Raw genomic sequence first — 23,015 nt, forward strand, 5'->3', positions numbered from 1 at the left:
TGTGCGCACATTAAACCTGGAGACAAGACAGGCTATAAACTCGCCCAATTATCTTTGGGTGTGCGTATATGTCTTTCCTGTTAAGGTAAGAAGTCCACACCTCTGAGGATGCCAGGCACCGCTCGGCATTCTTCAGTAGCATTAAGCATCAAAACGCTTGAATGTATTAAAAATGTATTAGCACTTTAATGGCAAGCGTTTCTAGACATGGATTAGTCGCTTTTCTGTAGCGCACTGGCTTCTTAATTTATTAACCTCAGACAGGAATGAAGGTATTCACAAACACACACATTCTGACAAGCTCACATTACTACTTACAGTACATATGTATATGGCAAATGCTGCATACACCACTGCAGTGGCCGCTGTTTCACAACCACATCACCATGGCAACCAAGACAATGGTTGCACCAGCCTGCAAACGTGCATTAAATCTGAGGGTTTGGGTTCATGGTCTGTGTATGAGTAATTCAGAATTAGATAGTATATGTATAGTTTCTTACTTTTTTGTCTGACTTCACAGGCGATCTTGCATTCATAGGTTGTCATAGCCTTTCTCTCTGCTCTTTGAGTGACCTTCATCTCACCTTGTTTCTTAGCTGGAGCCTCATGCACAGCAGCCCGCTCTGCCCTGCTGTCTCCAGTACCGAATCACATGCCGGACAAGCACACGGCCAGCCTGATGTGTCAGTAGGGTTTTTCAGTGCTAACTGAGTTCATTTCTTGTGTTGACAGAACATGGATAAGACCCAGCTTCCATCGGTAACTCTGATCGTGGGCTGCGGGGTCTCGTCCCTCACCCTGCTGCTGCTCATCATCATCTATGTGTCTGTCTGGAGGTAGGTAAAGATCTTCTAATCATTTAAAATAGTATTTAAGTGCGTTTCACTTCTATTTAAAGCAAGGAAAACTCATCAGCACACAGCAATGCAGCCGAATGGATTTCAGCACCACGGACAGCGACCAGTGTTCTTGTTGAGCTTCTACATTGTTTTTACACTTATTTTGCCATCATATTTAAACAGTATATGTTAGAAAAATATGATGTTGTATCTTTCATTTAACGTTTTATAGATTTTAAAGGTTTGTTAAGGTATTTATTAGCTTTTCTCATCCTATTATTAGCTGGAAAGTGTTGATCGCTGTGTATTTATAAAAACATTTGTGGCTTGAAAAATGCATGTCATCAAATTATTTTGGCTCAATATGTCATTGTGTACTTCAACAGGTATATCCGGTCAGAGCGCTCTGTCATCCTCATCAACTTCTGTTTGTCCATCATCTCCTCCAATGCTCTCATACTCATTGGACAGACTCAGACGCGGAACAAGGTAATTCCACATGCATTTACACAACTGGGTTTAAATTAGTGGTGAAACGGTTCGCGGTTGATCCATGATTCGTACGGATCATGCTGTACGGTTTGGAATGCACGTGACCCGCGGATTGACTGCAAGTTTATTCATCACACACTGGCTTTCAATGCTGAGAATGTTAAGTTCGGAAAGTCTCTCTGGCTCATTGTACTTCTCACAATGTACGTTTTGGAGATATTTTATCTTACTTATTTAGCAAGAATGCTAAGATTACTACGTTCCAGGACATTTGTAGCTATTCTCCATTACGATTGGACAAGACAAAGGATACTGTGATCACCAAAATAAAAGTCCTGTTAATTTAAAAAAAAAAACGTGTGCCAGATGAGAGAAAGTCAGTCGAAATACTTACTCCGTGATCACCATCATAGCACTTGTCACATTTATAATCTGATATCTAGAGATCCATTTGTCAGCTGTTTACTCTGATTGCACGTTTATAATATAATATATTTGATATACATATTGATTTTTTTTAAATAGGCCTAAGGGGTCCACACTGTATAACATAATAAATAAGCCTAAAAGATAAATAATAACTGTTTACTAGTGTTTAATCTGTTGATATCTGTTGTCTGTTGATAACTTCTTCTTTATAGAATTCTATAAACTGTTCATATTATAATAATAAATTATTATGAGCCTTTACATTAGAGCCGATCCGATCTGTAACCCAAAATCCGTAACATGATCCGAACCTTGAGGTTTGTGATCTGTTGCACCGCTACTTTAAATTGAATAAAATATTGAATCACAAGTCTTAATTTTTCTTATTTCTTTGTAAATACTGTCCTTTTTGATTGATGGACTTGATTTCTTTATTTCTCTTTCACTCTCTCTTTCTCAGGTTGTTTGTACTCTTGTGGCTGCTTTTCTGCATTTCTTCTTCCTGTCTTCTTTCTGTTGGGTTCTGACGGAGGCCTGGCAATCTTACATGGCCGTGACTGGCCGTCTTAGAAACCGCATTATTCGCAAGCGTTTCCTCTGTCTTGGTTGGGGTGAGGCTTCCTGCCTTCCTGTCCATCTTTATGCATGTATTGTGTGTGATCAAATAGAATTCATAAAAACAAAAATGTAACTTCCTTTTTTACATTATACATTAAGAGTGGGTCATAATTGTTGAATAACTTGTCCATCTAATACATTATTAGATAACATCTGAAACCTTGTATGTCCAAATACGCTGTTTTTCAGGATTTAAAAAAAAAACACTTTACTCATTTAATGATTTCATATTGTGTTGTCAAAGTTGACCAGCATTTAAAATAATTTTTAGTTTATTTAAATTACGAAATATGACGATATTATAGACATACTGCATATATATACTTACATTATTAGATATATATTTTGTGTAGTTTTTATTTTCAACTGCCAACCTACTGTATCTCTAACAATTTTTCCCCTTATGTAGGTTTACCCGCTCTTGTTGTAGCAATTTCTGTTGGATTTACCAAGGCAAAGGGATATGGCACTGTTAACTAGTAAGACCGCACATAAATAACCCTTCTATTTTCTTTCTTTGGATCATTTGTTAAGTAATCACATGACTTGACCTGTCAGAAGCAACCAATACCAACTCAGCCACATGAATGATATAATTATCATCTGACATTATTACCTTCATTGTGTTAGCTGCTGGCTGTCTCTGGAAGGCGGACTGTTGTACGCATTTGTGGGACCAGCCGCTGCCGTCGTTTTGGTACAGTCTCCTTCTCTGTTGTTTCATTCATAGAAATATCTTATCCTAATTTTCCAGAATCACTGCTTAACGTTGCTAGCATTGCTGCACCCAGACACATTGTAAAATATTGCAATAAATAAACCACTGCTTTAATGACAAGCTATTGATAGTGAATGGGGATTCCAGTTTTTACCTGCACGACTCCACAGTGTAATTTGTGCTGGAGCGGATCTGTTTAAACACAGCTTATGCTAAGTGTGCTTAATTTAGTTTGGGTATAATAGTCAGCTCATTACACCAGTGCAGACAGATTCAACATTATCTGGGTTTAGACTGTATTATGTTAATATATGTTTTGTTGAATAACGGATTTGATTTTGGCAGATGTTGGTCGTATAATGAAGGAGCGTACTGTAAGATTTTGCTACAGTCTTAAAAGGAAACAACGCTCAAGTGTTGTTTTTCTGTGCACCACAAATATAAAAAATAGTGGCCATTATTCATTTTGTTTCTGAAAATTTAGCCAAAGCATTGGTTGTGGGTTTACAAAATCCTTTAAAACAATGTAAAATGGCCACTTGTGATGCAGAGAAAATAATACTACTACTACATTTACAAATTGCACTCGGGCTGGATTTTGTTATGTACTTGTATGTTCACCTCTCTCCTTTCTCTTCACCAGGTTAACATGGTTATTGGGATTCTGGTTTTTAATAAACTAGTGTCCAAAGATGGAATAACTGATATGAAACTCAAGGAAAGAGCAGGGTATGACGCAGAGCACTCATTGATCTCATTGGCAGACCTCTAACCAGCCCTGGAAAGACATTCAGTGGCCGGGCCTCTCAGGGCATCTCTCCCCTCTCCAACAAGACACAAATGATCACATTTGTATTATTTATTTCTTCAAATTTAATTCGGAGATAATCTTTTTATTGTTGAATAACAAAACAATAACAAAAAGACAAAATGTGACATTTGGAGAAGCATGGGGAGAGATAACAACGGTCTGGTTATTGGTCCCGTCACATGCAACATGACACATTTGCTCACCTCATAGCCTTTTTTTTGCATTTCCTTTGATGATTTTCCACACGTCGCTTAATCATCTCTCAGCTTCTCTTGGTTTTTAGGTGTCGTGTGCATCTTGATGCAAAGCTGTTTAAAGCCATCCGTGTCACATCTATGTGTGAAATGTTTATTTGAGGGGCAGACGCAAAACCCGGCAAAGGAAATCTTACATAACACATCGTTTTATTGATCACATTCAGGCTGAGCGGCTTTCTCATTATTTATCCATTGATTTTGACACATTTTTTAGTCTTGCGAGTAAAATGTCATTGCAGCTGAAGTATGAAGCGAAATTGTTATTATAGACATCATTATAAGGGTTTCATGATATAACGCTGTCCAATGCTGGTTCATGGACCATTAATTACACGATGGGAATGATTCAAGATTGTTCCAAAATTCACACGCTTTCTACCTTTCCAGAGCTCTCTCTGGGCCTTACAACATTAATGTGGCCTGAGATTTATTATGGGGAAGAGGAATATTATTCATGTTATGACTCACGATTGTATTTCCTTTCCCGGGCCGAGCTCCGCTGCCGGCAGGCTGATGCGTGCCTGCACCAGCATCGTTTCTGCATCCAACTGTTTTCTTTCAGTCTTTTCTCTTTTATTTCAATAATGATGTGTTTGCCTCTGCTATGATTGATTATGTTTGTTTTTGTGTTGTTTGAAACTTTTATCAGCGTTTTCACAGTTTCCCCTCGCTCACACTCAGGGCTCTCCTCTCTGCCCCTCCCATGCATCACTGATTGGTTGAGAGGCAGGTCCGTCCATTCTAAATCTGATCTGCTTGGCCTTAGCTCCACCTATAATTAGGAAGCTACAATCCTTAGGACTGTTCAAACCACAACAAATTGGCACTACAAGTTTGTTTGTAGTCATTCCCTTTGGGGTGACGGAGAATTTCAACTCCATCAATTTAAAATGGTTTCAGTTATGATAGAAAGTGAAAATGAAAATATTTAAGTGAAATTTTTGTGTGAAGTGTGTTTTTGTGAGGGTGGAATGGAATGCTTGTGTGGGTTGAGTATTGGATGAGTGGACTTGAGGAAGTATGGAGATGTCTTGTTTGGACATCATTTATTTTTTCAAAGTCAATATTATTTGTAAGTCAATGTGAATTGCCATTAGCAATCTGTATTCTTGAGGAAAACTTGGATATTCATTGGGAATAATGTGACATTATCTGATTGGATGGATTAGAACGCAGTCTCCCGAAATGAAGAAAACAGTGTTTAAAAAGCAATGCGACTGGTTAATATTGTCCAAAAGCAAAAGTTATTATGGTTGTTATTTTAATTTAGGTGTAAAAAAGGTATTTTTTACTTTGTGGTTGCATGTACATATTTATCGTTCTCAATAAGAGCAGGACCGTACATACAATTATTACACGTCTCTTTTGAATGCTTGATTCTGATTGGCCAGTCGCAACATTTGCAGGTCTGTTATTTCCAGATAACAACCTCTCAAAACTAATAACACATGGTAACCAAGATGCAGCAAATCCATTCGACAGGTTTTTTATCAAATTAAATATTAATATGTTTTTTTAATAACATTGTATTACATTATATTTACAAACGATTAAACCAGATTGCCTGTTCGTGACATTTGAATGTCGGTACCTTAAAACCGAAAGTAACCCGCTTTCCCTCACGGAAGGTCAACATTCGGTAGAAATAAGCTAAAACATATTTCAAATTCACATTTCATGTCCATTTTTGTTTCCATGTGGCAAGTAGCCGTATATTAAGCAGGATAATGTACAAGAAGCCGGCTGTTATTGCGAAATACGCCTTATAAGGTCTGCTTGTACATTATCCCTTACCTTATAAGCATTAGGGTCAATTTTAACCTTAATTCAATAATGGAAAATAATTTAGCATTTCAAAGAGATGTGATAGCTATGTTTTTTCTGTAGTTTTACAGCGGACAGATCACCGAAGTGCATTCTCTGTTAAAGCAGACTTACTTTATGCAGACTGCTGTTGACGTAGGATGGGTGATGAGATTTAAAGGGAGGATGTTTTACTGCCTTCGCCCTTGTTCTTAAACAGGGCATTTGTCATTAACCTAATTAACAAGTGCTGCTGGTCATTATTCGGCGTGCAGAAACAGCACTTTGGACGACTCCGTATACCTGTGAGCTCTGACAGTATCTTCAGTTTTAGAATATTAAAGATGAGAGTTATGCAGCTTTTGCCGTCGACCTCATCAAGCAAGAACTTTATTACCTGTGGCGAGGAAAAAACAAATGATAAACTGTCAGAATGAAGATTAGAAGAATGAGCAAAGTTGTTTTAATATTGAGTAGGAGGCTATCAGTTCTATCTGTGAAGATCCCCCACCTCTAGGACTAGCAAGATGGTCTTGTAAATTCAAAAAATGCTGATTGCTTTTTAATATCACTGCCTCAAGTGAGGTTTTATTGGTCGCATTGGCCTTTTGCTTGGAATTGAATTTCTTGCATTATGTGGTTTTTAATCTACATGTCTGCCAGTAGATGAATCGACTTCCTGCCATGCCAGGCTGATGCGTATAAGTGTGCTTTTGCAGGTGGCCAGCAGTTGCATGACATTTTTTGAGTAAATGTTAAATACGCAAATGTTACACATTTTCAACCGCTATCTGCAATTATCAAAACACGTGGGATTCGAGTAAAAGTATTGTTTAGGATAATGGAGTAGACAGAAGATGCTCCCTGTCTAAAGGTGCATGTATGCATAGCATAAAAAACAGTTATCAAAGATGCAGAATCAGTCTCCGCTGCACAGCTTTGAAGGAAGGACAGTCAAATAAAGGTGGAGGTAAAATTATATTTTCACCTGATATTCTTGCACCAAGATTTTTGATTGTTTAGTTATATTCGAATTATTCGATTATTCAACCAACATTTTAGGAGAAGCTTTGCGGACTGATGTTGATTTTTCCATTGATTCTTAAATCAGATATATCGCTGCTGTCCTTCTAAAACCTTGTATGTCCATATTTCAAGTGGCGTAAATCATTATTAGTCACCCTTTATGTTGTTCACTTGGTTTTGCAAGTATCTGACCAATAAAAACAATTAAAAATTGATGGTAAAACACACAGCATTTAATCATTTATAAAATACAGTGGTGTTTCCATTTCCTGAAAAACAGCAAATTCGGACATCAAAGTTTTTGGAAGGAAAGCACCGATATCTAGGAATACAGTAAAGTCCCCCCGAGATGTGACAGAGCCACCACTGAACAATAACATTTGAAGCTTAGCCTTATATGGCTAGGACCTACTGCTTCTCATCTCTTTTCCACATAGATGCAACGTTCACCTGCTCACGGGACATTGGCAGTTATGATAGCGTTTCCTTTAATGTGTCTCCTAAAATGACCGCGATTTAGCTTAGAGTCTGAATGCACGATCTCCAGCTGTCAGCCCGAATGAATGTTTGCGTGTTTTTCAGCCAGCTTATTTGAGTTATCGTGTCTTTCTCCAGGGCCTAAAGACAGATGCAGAGTAGCACGGTTAAACTGCTCGCAGCCTAAATCAAGCAAATTCCATATGGCATGCTAATGCAAAAAAAGACATTGATGTCATTGATAGGACAGATTCAAAATCTTGTCAAGGAGTATTTTACATAGGCTGTCAGGGGAAATATGCGATGGTACTTCATACATACATGCACTGCATGTAAAGTTAATATATTTGTATTTGTCCCATATTTTCAAGCAGGCACATACAGACATAAAACTGATGTGACAGCATATTTGTCATCGTTCCTACTTGCTTCCCAAAACCTTGACAGAAATCTGCCCTGAGTGCGAGCTGGATTGGGGATTCTGTGACCACTAGCTCTGTGTATACGTGTGTGCACAAGTATGCAGGGTCCAAAATGAACATTTTGCCAAAATTGTGCCAAGACATAAAAAATGTGCATCCACAAATATTTGTTCCTAGCAATGAAAATTTGAATTAATTAAATTGAAAACTATTTTTATTAAATAGAATTTTATGTGACTTGACTGTAAATGAGACAGTCTCTATTTTGTTCTCTATTTGTACTTGTTCTCATTGCTAAACGGCAAACCGATCTACGATAATTCTTAGTTATTTTACGAGGTGGCTAAATCATATCAATTTGTTCGGTGTGTAAAAAAGCGCATACTGAAAAAAAGGCATACTGAAGCCCTTAACCTCAATGTCAACATCAATTGCGAGAAAGCAAATGGGACTAAAACTGCACAAACGAGATATTAAGAATTCATACAAATTAACCACCTCGTAAAATAGTTATGAATTGCGTGCGGTAAGACGGTTTTGTTAATGCGATGACACTTGAAATATTCCATATAAAGTTCTAGAGGAAAAACTTAGCATAACGTTCAGAAAAAGCTAGCAGTTCAGTGAAACTGTTTTCTTTTTATTAAAATCGCTTGCATCATTTGGTCAGTGTGATTTTTACTGGAAAGTCACAATCGTGAATAAATTAACAGTAGTATCCCAAATATTGTTCTGCCTTGTATTGTCGAGTGTTCATTTTGGACCCCGGGTGTACGTGCAGTAAGTGCGCGTGTGTGGTTATATGTCAGTGTACATGTGTATTTCAGTGTGTTGATTTGACTTTGCAGTCAGATGACAGTGCCACTGTACAATATGACGCTCAAATGTGCCAAGTGCGGAGTTATCTCTTCGGCTGACGTTTCCACCACAGCTACCAGTAACGCCATGTTAGTCCCGCTAATTATTTATCAATTCTGATGCTCTGCCTTTGGTTCTGTTTTGCTTTCTTTCTGCATTGTTTTTGCCTCACCCCTCTTTTTCGTTTTTCCGGTTTCCTCCCCTCATTCATTTCCCTCACCTTGCTGTTATAACAGGAGTCATTAGAGAAGATGCTGTAGGGTTAAAACATGCATTGCAATATGAGCGTGTACTTGAAGTGTATACTGTAGTTGACCAAAAAGTGTCAGTAAATGTCATGTAAAAGACTACTTTTTTATTTACAGTTATACATTGAATTAGTGACAGATTGAAATATCAAGTAGAATTGTGGAAACTCAAACAATTTGTATTTAAAGATTATGACACTGGCTGGTAACTGGTACTGCCTGGCCGATTTTTAAAAGCCTTAACCGATCCAATGTATCAGGTCCAAAATCTGCCAACGATCATTGGATAATGTGGAATTTAGCTTTTTCTGGATTTGTTTTTAGTAAAGTGTTTATTTTAGTAGTTAAGCTTTATTTTGTTTAATTTGTGTATTATATAAAGGGATCATTTGCAAAAACGATAACTCTCGTTTTACATTTTTAATGCCGTGTTTGGTATTGTATATTCCAAGTTTTATCAATCAAAGTGCCCTTCGGTTGTAAAATACAGCTATCTAACATGTACACTATAAAAACACTTCCTGTTTTTAATGAGTTTTCTATTTTTGCAAATTACCTCTTCTAGAAACTATTAGACACTATTTGGAACTGTAGAAACTATTTGGCCACAGTTTTACTGTAACAGTCGTTGTATTTTGGTAGACACTGTGGTTACCATTGCACATCTTCGAGGTAAAAATGGTCAATCTGACTGTGAGACTATAATGAGGGATGCTGGTATTCTTTAGTACTGTAGTGTGTTGCTGGCTGGCGTTCTAACTCTATTATACGAGATAATTTCAACCAGCTGTTTCTGTAATGTGTGAAAGGGATTATTCCGTGTGTTTCTGTAATTGGCATATACTGTAACGGTTCCTAAAGTTTTGGAGGCCTCATTATTTATTGGTGTTTGATTTATTTTCTTTTTTTTCTCATTGCGTTGCGGTCTTTATTGCATATGTTTACTTTTTCTGCTAATTTTAGTATGATATTGTACAGCACAGTGGTCCACTACTGTTGTTTTTATTGTGCTTTATAAATACATTTAGATTTGATTTGACATTAGCAGAGAGTAGGTTAAAATGGTTTTATGTGTGTGGGTATGTTTGTATACATATAGAGATAACAGTGTTTGCAAGCTTGACTACAGGATGGTAGATATAATATAATCTGTGTAATGGACTATTATCGTATAGGTGTTTCCGACAGGACTTATTTGGCTAGCTATGCTGGTTTTTATTGTTTTCTATTGTACATTACGTTTTATTTAAACCCTCTGTTTTGCTTAAAACCTGGCAGAACAGGGTTGAATTATAATTTTGGCAATCATATCAGTTATCAGCCATAACAACCAAATATTATCTATTTCTACATGCTATAAGAGTACAGAGTGAATCATTACCCTTCATAAATAAAATCAGTCAACGGCTTCAGATGTGTTATATATCTAACATGTTAAAGTGTAGTCAATAAACCAAGGGGTTATAGATATTTGGGCGTTTTTCTGCATATTTGTGTCTGTATGGGAGAATGTGAGTAGTGTGTGTGCGTGTTAAAAGGACGAATGCAAGACTGAATCAGACCAAGAAAATGTAATTTAGAATAAAGAAAGTCAAATTTGTTACGATTAACTTGAGCATGTCGGCCCCTCCCTCCAAATCCACCATCACTGGAGAGTTCCTCCCCAAATCCACTGATGTCTATATGCCGTCATTTGTCAACCTCTCATTCGTCCACCTTTTACTCTGTCTTCCATTATTCCTTTTTGGCTTCTTTTTTTTATCCGTTGCACCAGTTCTCATTTGTTTGAACTGTGATGAACTTACATGTATTGAGTAAATTGATATTGTTCAGAGTATAATTAACAAAAAGGGCAACACTAGCTTATATTATAAACTGTATCGACCAAACGCATTGATTTGTCTTTTTGTGTAGCTTTAGATATGAATGCTGTTTTTGTTAAATACCACATTTTTAATTTTAAAAACACCTATAAGACCCCTAAAATCAACAATGTGCATTATAGATATGAACTATTTCCATAACTTTAAGATGTTTCTAAATATCGAGTCACTCTTTAGAAAGAGTTTTATCTTTGGTTTTGCCCTCTTTGTCATTTAGTTAATCGTTTTGACTCAACATACTGACTGAAATTCTGCTCCTATCCTGTAGGGCGTCGCTATGGAGCTCATGCGTTGTTTTGCCACTACTGGCACTCACTTGGATGTCTGCAGTCCTGGCCATTACGGACCGCCGCTCGGCTCTGTTCCAGATTCTTTTTGCCGTCTTTGACTCCCTTGAGGGCTTTGTTATTGTCATGGTGCATTGCATCCTTCGCAGAGAGGTTGGCAAACCAGTTCAAAACCTCTAGGGCTTTATGTTTAAATGCACATGTCCAACAGATATAAATGTGCATGTTTGATGTCTGTTTAGGTTCAAGAAGCGGTGAAGTGTCGAGTCGTTGATCGCCAGGAAGATGGCAACGGAGACTCTGGTGGATCTTTCCAGAATGGCCATGCTCAGCTGATGGTGACTTGCTGTTACAATAAGCTCTGTCTTACATGTGTATTTTTATTAAACATAAAATCATAATTGCAATCTTCCGTCTTGGTGAAACATGCTTCCTGTGTTCTCCAGACTGACTTTGAAAAAGACGTGGACATGGCTTGTCGATCAGGTGAGTCTCACGGCGTAATTTTAGTTTTAGACATCCCCCGAGAGATGCAGCCTGGTGTTTTGATGAAAAGTGCTAGTTTCAGGATGTATAATGCATTTTTTTGGAAGGAGAATGTAATTTTTTAGATGGTGTGCAGCACAATGCAGATAAAAAGACTTGTCTGTTCATGCTGTGCGTCAGATCTGTCAGCCCGTCCTAATTACGTCTTCTCTGATATCTATCAGATTCTGTTTCAACGTCCAGAAGACATATCAAGCAAACATCTGGAAGTATAGACTTAGATGTGATGACAATGATGTTTTTTTTAAGAAGAATTAAGCCTTTCGGGTTCTAATAATGTAATTTCTCGAAAGTCCCTGTCAGTGTCAGTGCATTGAACACATGGAATTATTGTATTGTCAATAGTCGTGATATTAACAAAGAATACTACATAAGTGATAATTTCGTTAATATTTGTTACTCCAGTTGACACTCCATTAAAAAAGGTTGCACTTTTGCACCCATTTTACACTTTCTCTCTCGCTGCATTCCCACTCTTGATTTTTAAGTATGATTTATTGGCCAAAAAAACACAAAATATTCAGAATTGAAAATTAATTTGACATATACCTTTATAAAAACAATTGGCCAAAATAATACAAAAATAAAAATCTTGAGACAGCCCTTCTTCAAGCATTTGAACGCTCTCAAACTGGTTCAGCTTTGTCCCTCAAACATATATTTACATATAAACATATATCTGCTTCCTATCAGAAAACCTTGTAAAGTCTTCAATCATCCCATGCTTTTTTATGGAAGTCAAAGCATCAATGTGAGTCGCTTTTGTTGAAACCCAGAAGCAAATTGTGTAAAAAAACTCTTTCTTTTTGTACAGCAGAAGCATCTATTAAGCTTTATTTAGTTTTACATCAAATTTAAGTATCATGATTCAGCAAAATTTTATTTCGGTGTACCAGATCATATAATTTGTGCTGATGAAAGAAGTTTAAAAAGCATTTGTAGTGTTTCACTGCCGGTTCTCATTTCACCACGTAATACTTTTGTGCTCTGTTTTGCAGGCACCGTGAAGCGTTCTTCTCTACAGGGTGAGGAGAAGGTGGCTTCTCAGCAGATAACAGTGAAGAAAGGTTCCAACTTCAACACTCTTCCTGCGAGCATGGCAAAAGTCCACCTGCAAAACATCGCTGACTATGCCAGCCACACACTCACCATGCGCCGCGAGAAGGGTGGCATCGCTGGGGTCAGCACGGAGCTCCCCGGAGCCAAATCTATTTATATATGTGATGGAGAACTCTTCAAGCAGCTCGACGGAGATCTGAGCCGGGCTCCTGGAGACAGCAGTGGACCCGAAGGTGGAGGGACCAGCCAAGGCTACATATTCTTACCCAACAACAACAACACGCTTAGGCCCACAAAGGGCGGGAAGGAGGACCAGGCCGCCAAGTACAACATCGGCATCGAACAGTTACCTCAGACCAGACTCATCCACCTGGCCAACACGGCCGGATCAGATCCAGTGCCGGGGTTCGGGCTGAAAAGCTTGCCCACCGATCGAGTCAGTATTTCGTGCGCAGAGAGGGATTCTCCTGGACAGACGGTGCAGAACATCTCCAGCGAGTCCCAGATGACCAACAACACATGCGAGCTGGGGGAGTTGGGCAACTCTGGTATGATGTCTATGAGCGAGACGGTCTCCACGCTGTCTATGAGCTCTCTGGAGGTAAGACGTGATTCATCATCGCAACAATTACAAACCTGAACCTGTTTCCACGATGCGGATATGCTTGTATGTTGTAAATGATGTTCACCGTGCATTGCACTTTGTATGAACAGATTTTCAGCTTAAATAAATCAGAACCTCAGTGACAGCTGCTTTCTAAATTACTTTCTAAATCTTTGTTCATTAACATTTGATGGCTAACAGCGCGAGGAGTGGATATGTGCTTGTGGAGCACGTCCGGAGGTTTTCTTTTGAAATAACTTATTTTTGGCATTGCCATAACGTCCACTCTCTTAACAGCCATGATTATTTCTAATGACCGATGGACACTTTGGTTTGGTCCAAGGAGACGTGCTGTAGACCAATCTGCCTGTGAATTCACAGCAATGTGAATGTGAACGAGGGAGCGTGTGTCCCAATTTGTGCACAAAAGGAAAATACTGGAAACTGGGGCGTCTGTATAGGGGAGTGTCATTACATTGCCCAGAATAACATTTCAACTGACATCTCCAAACGCACATAGACTCCGTTTCAACAAACGCTGATGCCACATCAAAACATTTAATGGAAGGATAAATGCACAGTATTAAAAGGAAGAAATGACAGGAAGTTACATAAACTGTGCCATTTTACATTTGCAATGAATCCCTCTTAGGAGAAAGTCTTTGCAAAGGTCAGGTTTTGCTTTAAAAAGGGAGCAAATGACAAGCGTAGATTCCTTCTTACCTCGGGCCAAACTAGCTCCCAGAATGCACTGAGGGTCCACAGCTGCAACCGTGCTCAAAGCATGCAGAATGTCAGACTGCCCTCAGACACTCTCCGACAGGCTAAAGAAAGGCCATGCGGTCACAAGCTGTTTACTGCGCGTGCATGCCAGGAACTCAGAAGAAGCATGCGATATACAAGCTATACAGTGCCTTATGTGTTAATGGTACTCTCAACTGTGTTTATTTTTATTTGTTTAATCATCATTTCTTCTTTTTCTGCTTGTAGAGACGAAAATCACGCTATGCAGAGCTGGACTTTGAGGTGAGTGTAGTCAAAATACTACTGTACGTGAAGGGACATATGAATAGTGTTTAATGATTCATTTATGCAAAGTTTTCAGTCATGCTTTATCTTACAGAAGATCATGCATACGAGGAAGCGCCACCAAGACATGTTCCAGGACTTAAACAGGAAGTTGCAGCATGCAGAGAAGGACAGAGATTCTCCGCCGGTTGATGGAAGGACTGGGAAGAGATGGAGTGTGTCCTCAGGAGGCAGCGATAAAACCAACCTTAGTGTAAGTGAATCTCTCCTCCTGTAACTGTTTTGTGTCCATGTTATATTTTCATTCTTTTATTTATTCAATACAAGTTTTATATTGGGCTTTTTACAAAGTTGCATTGTTTCAAAGCACATTTACATGAAATAGCCAACGTCATGGCTTCAGTCCTCCTTTAGGCCAGATCCCCAAAATCAAAAGATAAATTGTTTTGATGCAACACGTGTCATTGAATTTCTCATTGCCAAGAAAACAGTTTCACTTACGGCGTGCGGTTCCCTATCGATACTTCACTCGTACTGCGTAGCAGGACGCTATGGGGAAAACTCCTTTTTCTCCGATGACTGAAGCAATTCAAAAGCGCAGTGAAAACTGCACGGTGATTGGTTGGAAAAAAGCAGAGCTTTAAACCAATCGTAGCGGAGCTGCCGGACCAATGGCGATGGCACCCGCCAAAATGGGCGGGGCTTATGGCTATATAAGCGGACACATCGCCGTAGGGTCTTCAGATCTCTTCTCCTTCAGCGACGACTCGTCTTCGCTTCCCGAGACTGACTGCTTCGCCGTCGAGAGAGCACCTGCAGCGGATTCGACCTTCGGCTCAGCGCCTTCGCTCCAGCGGATTCATCAGCGGCTTCGCTCCGGCGGCTTCTGTTGGCGTCTTCGCGTGTGAGCGGCTTAGCGATCCAGCCGGTCTTTTCCCTGCCGCTATCCGGCGAATCTAAAGAGCAATTTTCACGCTTTCTTTTCAGAGAGCGTTTAGAGCAAATTTCCTGCGGCATTTACGTGCAGTTTTCACTGCGCTACAATGCCGCGTCGTCCCTGTCGCTCGTGTGGGGTTTTCCTGCACGCTGTCGACGGTCACGACGAGTGCGTTTCATGTCTGGGTCTCTCCCATGCAGAGAACGCGCTAAAAGAGACGGAATGCTCTCACTGCGAGAGTATGAGTCTCTCCTCTCTGCGCTCGCGGATAGCTTTCTTTTCAGAGAGTGACTCCGCCCCTCGATCTCCGCCGCCGCTGCTCGCACAGGACTCTGTGCGACAGAAGCAGCGGGGTAGAGGAGCTAAGCGCTCGGGGAAACGCGAGCTCACGCCGGCACGCCGTGCCTCGCTTTCCCCGCAGAGAGATGTTTCCCCGGTTTGTTTCACCCGAACAGATCAGCGTCCACTGGCGGCCGCCTGTGACATGATCTCGTTCGGTGGAAACGAACCGGAGGATGACGACGCCATGTCGTTAGCGGCTTCAGACGGGGAGGAGTTAGCGGGCTCGCTGGATGACCCCGCCCCCTCGCCGTCTCCAGAACCCGGCGGACACGCCCCCAGTGCGGACTCCGAGCTCTTCCGGGTCCTCACGAAGGCGGTTAACGAGCTGGGTTTGGAGTGGTCTCCCCCAGAGGAACCCTCTCGCAGCCGCTTGGACGAGTGGTTTTTGCCGGGGCGCCGTCAGGCTCCTCGTCAACGTAACTCACCGTTCTTTCCAGAAGTTCACGGCGAACTCACGAAGTCATGGCGCGCCCCCTACTCGGCCCGTCTTCGACCTTCTTCCTCCTCTGCGCTCACCTCCGTGGACGGCGCAGAGGAAAAAGGATACGAGAAGCTACCCCCCCTCGATGAGTCTGTGGCCGCACATCTGTGTCCGCCCGCAGCCATCGGATGGAGGGCTAAAGCGTCTCATCCTTCCAAGCCGTGCAGGACCACCTCGGCCCTCGCTGGACGCGCATACTCGTCCTCAGGCCAGGCGGCTTCAGCGCTTCACTCCATGGCTGTGCTCCAGGTCTATCAGGCCAAGCTCCTCCAAGGCATGGATGAGTCCGACCCTGACCCTGCGCTCTTCAGAGAGCTACGGAGCGCGACGGATCTTGCTCTACGCGCCACCAAGGCCACGGCCCAGGCGATAGGCAGATCCATGGCCAGCTTGGTGGTGCTTGAGCGTCATCTATGGCTGACGCTCACGGAGATCAAGGATGCGGATAAGGTCCCCTTCCTGGATGCTCCTATTTCCACGACCGGCCTCTTCGGACCGGCGGTGGAGGGTTTCGCAGAACGCTTCACGGCAGCGCAGAAGTCTTCGCAAGCCATGAGGCACTTTCTGCCTAAAAGACCCGGATCTCGGCCGGTGGCGAGCCATCCTAAGCCAGCCTCGACGCAACAGCCGGTAAGAACCCCTGCTGCTCAGAAGGCTTCGGGAGCTGACAGCCGTCAGCGCTCCCGATCTGGACGGCGCTTCCCGCATCCTCAGCGACAAGGTCCCCGGCCAAAGATCACGCTGGACCCCGCGCCTCAGGCCCCATCCTGAGCCCGATGCGAGGAAGAGGAAGGCTACAGGGCCCGCTCCAGCCGGCCCTCCTTCAAAGACTGCTCTCATGTCTGCCAGGTCACCCCGTTCAGTTCCGGGTGCCGGCAAAAATGTTTTATTAAAATGCAATGTTGGAAGTGCGGGGCCTTTTCTAACGCCCACACCACATTCTGCAAAATGTTTAATAAAACACAAACTTTGTCAAAAAAAGAGCAAACTTCCTCTTCCATTGTTCCTGGGAGTCAAGCCCCCAAAAGGCGGCGTATCTCCTCTTTACACCCAAACCCTTGCCACCCGGGCCAAGGCCTGGAGAGCCATCCCCGGGGTATCAGACTGGGTTCTGGAAATAATATCCCAAGGATATTCACTCCAGTTTGCTCGTCGACCCCCGCGCTTTCGCGGGGTCGTCCCCACCCGAGTGCAGGACTCAAATTCTCACGTTCTGCGCACGGAGTTGAGGAATTTACTGGGAAAAAGAGCCATAGAAATGGTTCCCCCAGACCAAATCGAGTCAGGCTTCTACAGCCGGTACTTTCTAGTACCAAAGAAGGACGGCGGCTTCCGCCCCATCCTCGATCTCAGGCATCTGAATCACGCCCTTATGAAACGGCGCTTCAGGATGCTCACGATGAAGCAGATCCTCTCGCAAATACGCCCAGAGGACTGGTTCTTCTCCCTGGACCTGGAAGATGCTTACTTCCACATTCAGATAGCCCCTCGTCACAGACGATTCTTGAGATTCGCCTACGAGGGAATTGCTTATCAATACACGGTCCTTCCATTCGGACTTTCTCTAGCTCCCCGCACTTTCACGAAGTGCATGGACGCGGCTCTTTCCCCTCTCAGACAGAAGGGAATCCGCATTCTGAATTACCTCGACGACTGGCTTGTTCTAGCCCAGTCGGAGGACGAGCTAAAGTCTCACAGATCCCTCCTCCTCAGCCACCTGGAGTGCCTGGGACTCAGGATCAATCTTGCCAAGAGCGCACTGTCACCCAGCCAAAACATTTTGTTCCTGGGAACAGTCTTCGACTCAAAACGCATGACCGCCAGAATTTCTCCAGACCGAGCTCTGGTCATTCGACGGCTCGCGGCCTCATTCACACCCGGGGTTTCACGCCCCCTCAGGGTTTTTCAGAAAATGCTAGGTCTGATGGCCTCTGCATCTCAGGTACTGAGTCTGGGCATCCTCCGGATGCGCCCCCTCCAGTACTGGCTGAAGCCCAGAGTTCCTCCACACGCTTGGCGTCTTGGTCGACTGCGTGTTGTGGTGAATCAAGCCTGCGTAACCGCCCTAGCCTCGTGGAAAGATCCCCTTTGGCTAGAGCAGGGTGTGCCCATGGGCTCCACATCCAGTCGGAAAGTGGTCACGACAGACGCCTCCAACACGGGTTGGGGGGCTCTGTGCGATGGCGACCCGGCCTTCGGCCTCTGGTCGAACCAGGAAGGAAGCCTCCATATCAACTACCAGGAAATGCAGGCAGTATGGTTGGCCCTCCGCTACTTCCTACCGGTGCTAAAAGATCGTCACGTCTTAGTCCGATCAGACAGCATGACGGTAGTATCTTACATAAATCACCAGGGAGGCCTCTCCTCAAGACGCCTTTTTTCCCTAGTTTCTCACCTCTTGGAATGGGCCCAGTCCAATCTGCGCTCACTGAGGGCAACTCACCTTCCAGGCAAACTGAACCGGGGAGCAGATATGCTATCTCGGAGCAATGTTCCTTCAGACGAATGGACGCTCCACCCCATGTCGGTTCAACAAATCTGGAAACTCTTCGGCAAGGCAGAAGTCGACCTTTTTGCCTCAGAAGACAATACTCACTGCCCGACGTACTTCTCGAAGGGCAAGGACGCCTTGGCCCACGCTTGGCCCAACCGGCTCCTCTATGCTTTTCCCCCGATCGCGCTCTTGCAGCAGACGATCAGGAGAATCAGGGATCAAGCTCACCGAGTGCTTTTGGTAGCCCCTCTGTGGACGAACCAGCCTTGGGTCGCAGATCTCTCCCAGCTGCTAATAGCAGCCCCGTGGCCCATTCCCCTGAGGCGGGACCTCCTCTCTCAGGCAGGGAACACGATATGGCACCCCCAGCCAGAGCTGTGGGCTCTGCACCTTTGGCCTCTCGACGGGAGCCTACGGACCTCCCAGAGAGCGTACTGAACACCGTATCACAAGCTAGAGCTCCGTCTACTAGACGCCTCTACGCCCTCAAATGGTCTGTCTTCGCCTCCTGGTGTACAACACGCGGCGCTGACCCAGTGTCCTGTGACGTATCACTGATACTGTCATTTTTACAAGAGTTGTTGGATAACGGCCGTGCCCCTTCCACACTCAAGGTCTATGTGGCGGCTATTTCAGCCTCACATACCCACATCGGAGGACAAGGAGTGGGCAAGAACGATCTTGTCGTTCGTTTCCTGAAGGGCTCCAGGCGGCTACACCCCCCTCGCCCTCTTACAGTTCCCTCTTGGGATCTGCCCACGGTCCTGAGGGCTCTAAAGGGTCCTCCCTTTGAGCCGCTGCTATCTGCGGACCTCCGTCCTTTGACGCTCAAGACCGCTCTGCTTCTCGCTTTAGCATCGGTGAAGCGTGTGAGTGACTTACAGGCTCTCTCTGTGAGCTCATCCTGTCTGGAATTTGGGCCTGGCGACGCCAGAGTCGTTCTCAAACCAAGACATGGCTATGTACCTAAGGTGCTCTCTACTCCGTTCAGAGCACAGGTTATTTCGCTCTCTGCTCTCCCCTCCTCAGAGCGGGATCCAGAGCTTAGTCTGCTCTGCCCAGTCAGAGCGTTAAGAATATACTTTGAGCGCTCCGCCCCATTCAGACGGTCGGAACAGCTCTTTGTGTGCTTCGGTGACCGCACCAAAGGGTCCTCGGTCTCGAAACATAGACTATCGAAGTGGATAGTTGAGGCTATATCGCTGGCTTACTCTTCCTTGGGCCTTCAATGCCCCACGGGAATTAGAGCCCATTCCACTAGAGGCGTTGCCTCTTCCTGGGCGTGGTATAGCGGTGTCTCTATAAAAGATATCTGTGCGGCGGCCTGCTGGGCTTCGCCGTCCACTTTTACAAGGTTTTATAACCTGGACGTTCCGGCCCTTCAGGCCCGGGTCCTTTCTGCTTGAATTAGGTCGCTGAGCCATGGCTATGGCCACGCCAGCACTTAATTACTTTGGGACGATAACCGGTCTAGGCCACCTTCTAGCTTGGCCTCTACCGCTTTCAGGGTTTCCCTGCTTTACTCCGTCTCCGAGCCCAGGCTCCGAGACCATTTATGTTTTTCGTTCCATCTGTAGCACGGCGTGATTATACTTGTTCCCCATAGCGTCCTGCTACGCAGTACGAGTGAAGTATCGATAGGGAACGTACTCGGTTACTTACGTAACCTCGGTTCCCTGAGATACGGGAACGAGTACTGCGTTCCTTGCCGTGCTACGAGCTGCTGTGTCGTCGCTTCAGTCGAAGTAACCTGAAGACCCTACGGCGATGTGTCCGCTTATATAGCCATAAGCCCCGCCCATTTTGGCGGGTGCCATCGCCATTGGTCCGGCAGCTCCGCTACGATTGGTTTAAAGCTCTGCTTTTTTCCAACCAATCACCGTGCAGTTTTCACTGCGCTTTTGAATTGCTTCAGTCATCGGAGAAAAAGGAGTTTTCCCCATAGCGTCCTGCTACGCAGTACTCGTTCCCGTATCTCAGGGAACCGAGGTTACGTAAGTAACCGAGTACGTTCATGTCCAGAATCTTTTATCGCTGGGACCACCGCCCCACCTATCAGTTTCAAACGATCTCCAAATCCAGCGTTAAATCCAGCGTTTATACAACATTCATCACCCAAATGCAGTGAACAAACAAACACAGCTGAACTTTGCAAACATAGTGCTCGCTCTCTCTTTCTCCTGCACACAAGTAAAATTGACTTGTGAGCGTGCTCCTTCGCCCGCTCTCCATGGTTTATGCGTGGGTGTGCCACGTGCTTTCGTAATATGTCCAACTCGTTTTTGACAAGTTGACCATGTTAAGCATGAGAAGACAGCACGTTTAACACTGAAAAGAAGTCAGAATGCATGATTATATGATTAATATATATATAATTGCCAATTTAAATATGTATTCATGTAAAGGCTGAGTTAAGATTGTTATATAAATAAATAATTAAAAAATATATGGTAATATATGTTGTTAAAAATCAATACATAAATATATTCAAATTGCCAAATATACATATATATATATATAATATACAAGCAAATTATCTTTTAACTTTGGGCTGAAATATGACTCAGAATGTTCTGTACATCCCTCATTCTAGACATTCTTACTAACAAATCTTTCTTTTAATGCAGGACAAGCAGCAGACTCCCAGCAAGCGAGCGTGGGAGGGAATCAGGAAGACCCACTCTCCTCCGTCATGGGTGCGTAAGGAGCTGGAACCCCTACAGGCCTCTCCTCTAGAGATGCAAGCGGTGGAGTGGGAGAAGGCCAGCGCCACCATCCCTCTGGTGGGCCAGGAGATCATGGACCTGCAGACGGAGGTCTGAATGACCCCCACAAACAAATCTGACAAACAGAAAAAACTCTAGTTGCAGGGAAAAAGGATGAAAAGATGAAATATAATGTGGGCAAGAGTGTGTGGAGGACCAAAAATATGTGAGAGAGAGAGAGAGAAGTGAAGCAAGAGAGTCTAAGAATGCAACATGGAAATGTGGCTGTGCAATTTTTTTATCTTGGAATGGCCTTTTCCTTTATGTCAAAGCGAATCAGAACACTTTTGAGAAATGCAGGTCTGTGCCTGTTGCTATGGTAATGAGCTGGCACTTCCAGGAATGGCTGAACGAACTGGGCAAGTTGAGTGGTCACCCTCTTTGGCATTCTGGGATGTTGCTATGGGAACATCGGGAGTGACAGACAGAAATTCAGGCTAAGAGCAGATGAGCCTTAGTGAGTGGCCTTCAATTTCTTACACTTCTGGATATACACAAACACACACGTCATAATAGGTTTGTTATGGGTGAGAAAAATTTCAGAATGCTTTCAAACTGCCCGGCAGGAATCAGGCAAGACAAGTGAATAAATCAAATAAAAAACGAATTCTAAATACTACTATCATTGTTGTTGTTATCAGTGTGACACAAAACACATGCATATAAACGCAGTGTGAGAGGCAACGTCATTTCTGAGATGCCCGTCACCCATAATGCAGTGCCCAAAGCTATCTACATATGACTGTTAATCTGTCTCAAACGCCCACCTGCCACATCAGGAAAACCCTTCTGAGCCAGTAGCTGTGCCACTCGCACCCACATCTTAGCCACTGTGCTGCTCCGCGCACCACACCGACCTGTGGATGCTTTAAAGACGTCAGTGAGAATGGTAGATTTTCATTGGACCAATCGGCACGAGAACTTACCAGTGCATTCCTCAGTGACTGCAGCAGGACGTGAACAGGGCTGGAGGACGAGCTGTCCGTTGTGTGAACCCACAAGATTTCATTCGCTTAAGCGGAATCACAGGCGCGAAGGCGATCCGTCTCAGAATTTGTAAAGAATCATGAAATAAATAAAAATACTGATTTATATATACACACTTATATGTACAGTATAGGTGTGTGTATGTACATATATGAAAACATATACAGTATATATATATATATATATATATAATGTCTTATATATGAACTGAAGAGGGGTGTTATTCTCTGGTCAGGTTGTGGTTAAACACAGAGAAAGCACAAGACTCCCGTCAGAGTCCTGTTGTACAGCATTGTAATTATTTCCAGAAGAGATCTACAAAATGAATTTTAGCCTATAAATATCTTTCTTACTGTGCTTGGGGAATATTGTTATCATTATTCTAGATGCCATCACGATCCTGAGATCCCCAAATCGGGTTACTGGACTATATCAGTGTTCTGTAACGGTGTGTATTTTGGTATCACTGACTATCACTCCAGATGATACGTACTTGCCTGAATTCCCCCGTCCCCTCCCAAACCTGTCCCGTTAAACACACCCTTTTTTAAGTTCCCTGGGGTTTCTTTGTTATTGTACAGTTTTCAGAGCACAAAATGA

At 43.3% G+C, this 23,015-nt stretch overlaps 1 protein-coding gene across 1 annotated transcript in view; it reads left to right on the top strand.

Moving 5' to 3' along the window:
* Window positions 1–22,021, top strand: part of adgrb1a (adhesion G protein-coupled receptor B1a) — a gene marked incomplete at its 5' end in the record, with an annotated part of 54,177 nt that extends 32,156 nt beyond the window's left edge. Inside the window, 14 exons of the mRNA XM_079469420.1 lie at window positions 736–839; window positions 1,229–1,331; window positions 2,224–2,374; window positions 2,791–2,860; window positions 3,012–3,078; window positions 3,743–3,828; window positions 8,744–8,842; window positions 11,153–11,324; window positions 11,414–11,509; window positions 11,618–11,657; window positions 12,716–13,377; window positions 14,371–14,406; window positions 14,504–14,662; window positions 21,291–22,021. Coding sequence (XP_079325546.1) covers window positions 736–839; window positions 1,229–1,331; window positions 2,224–2,374; window positions 2,791–2,860; window positions 3,012–3,078; window positions 3,743–3,828; window positions 8,744–8,842; window positions 11,153–11,324; window positions 11,414–11,509; window positions 11,618–11,657; window positions 12,716–13,377; window positions 14,371–14,406; window positions 14,504–14,662; window positions 21,291–21,485 — 2,040 coding nt within the window. The 3' untranslated portion in view covers window positions 21,486–22,021. The remainder of the gene's footprint in view (window positions 1–735; window positions 840–1,228; window positions 1,332–2,223; window positions 2,375–2,790; window positions 2,861–3,011; window positions 3,079–3,742; window positions 3,829–8,743; window positions 8,843–11,152; window positions 11,325–11,413; window positions 11,510–11,617; window positions 11,658–12,715; window positions 13,378–14,370; window positions 14,407–14,503; window positions 14,663–21,290) is intronic.
* Window positions 22,022–23,015: the final 994 nt, after the last annotated feature.

Source organism: Barbatula barbatula (assembly GCF_947034865.1).
Source record: "Barbatula barbatula genome assembly, chromosome: 12".
NCBI classification, from domain to species: Eukaryota; Metazoa; Chordata; class Actinopteri; order Cypriniformes; family Nemacheilidae; genus Barbatula; species Barbatula barbatula.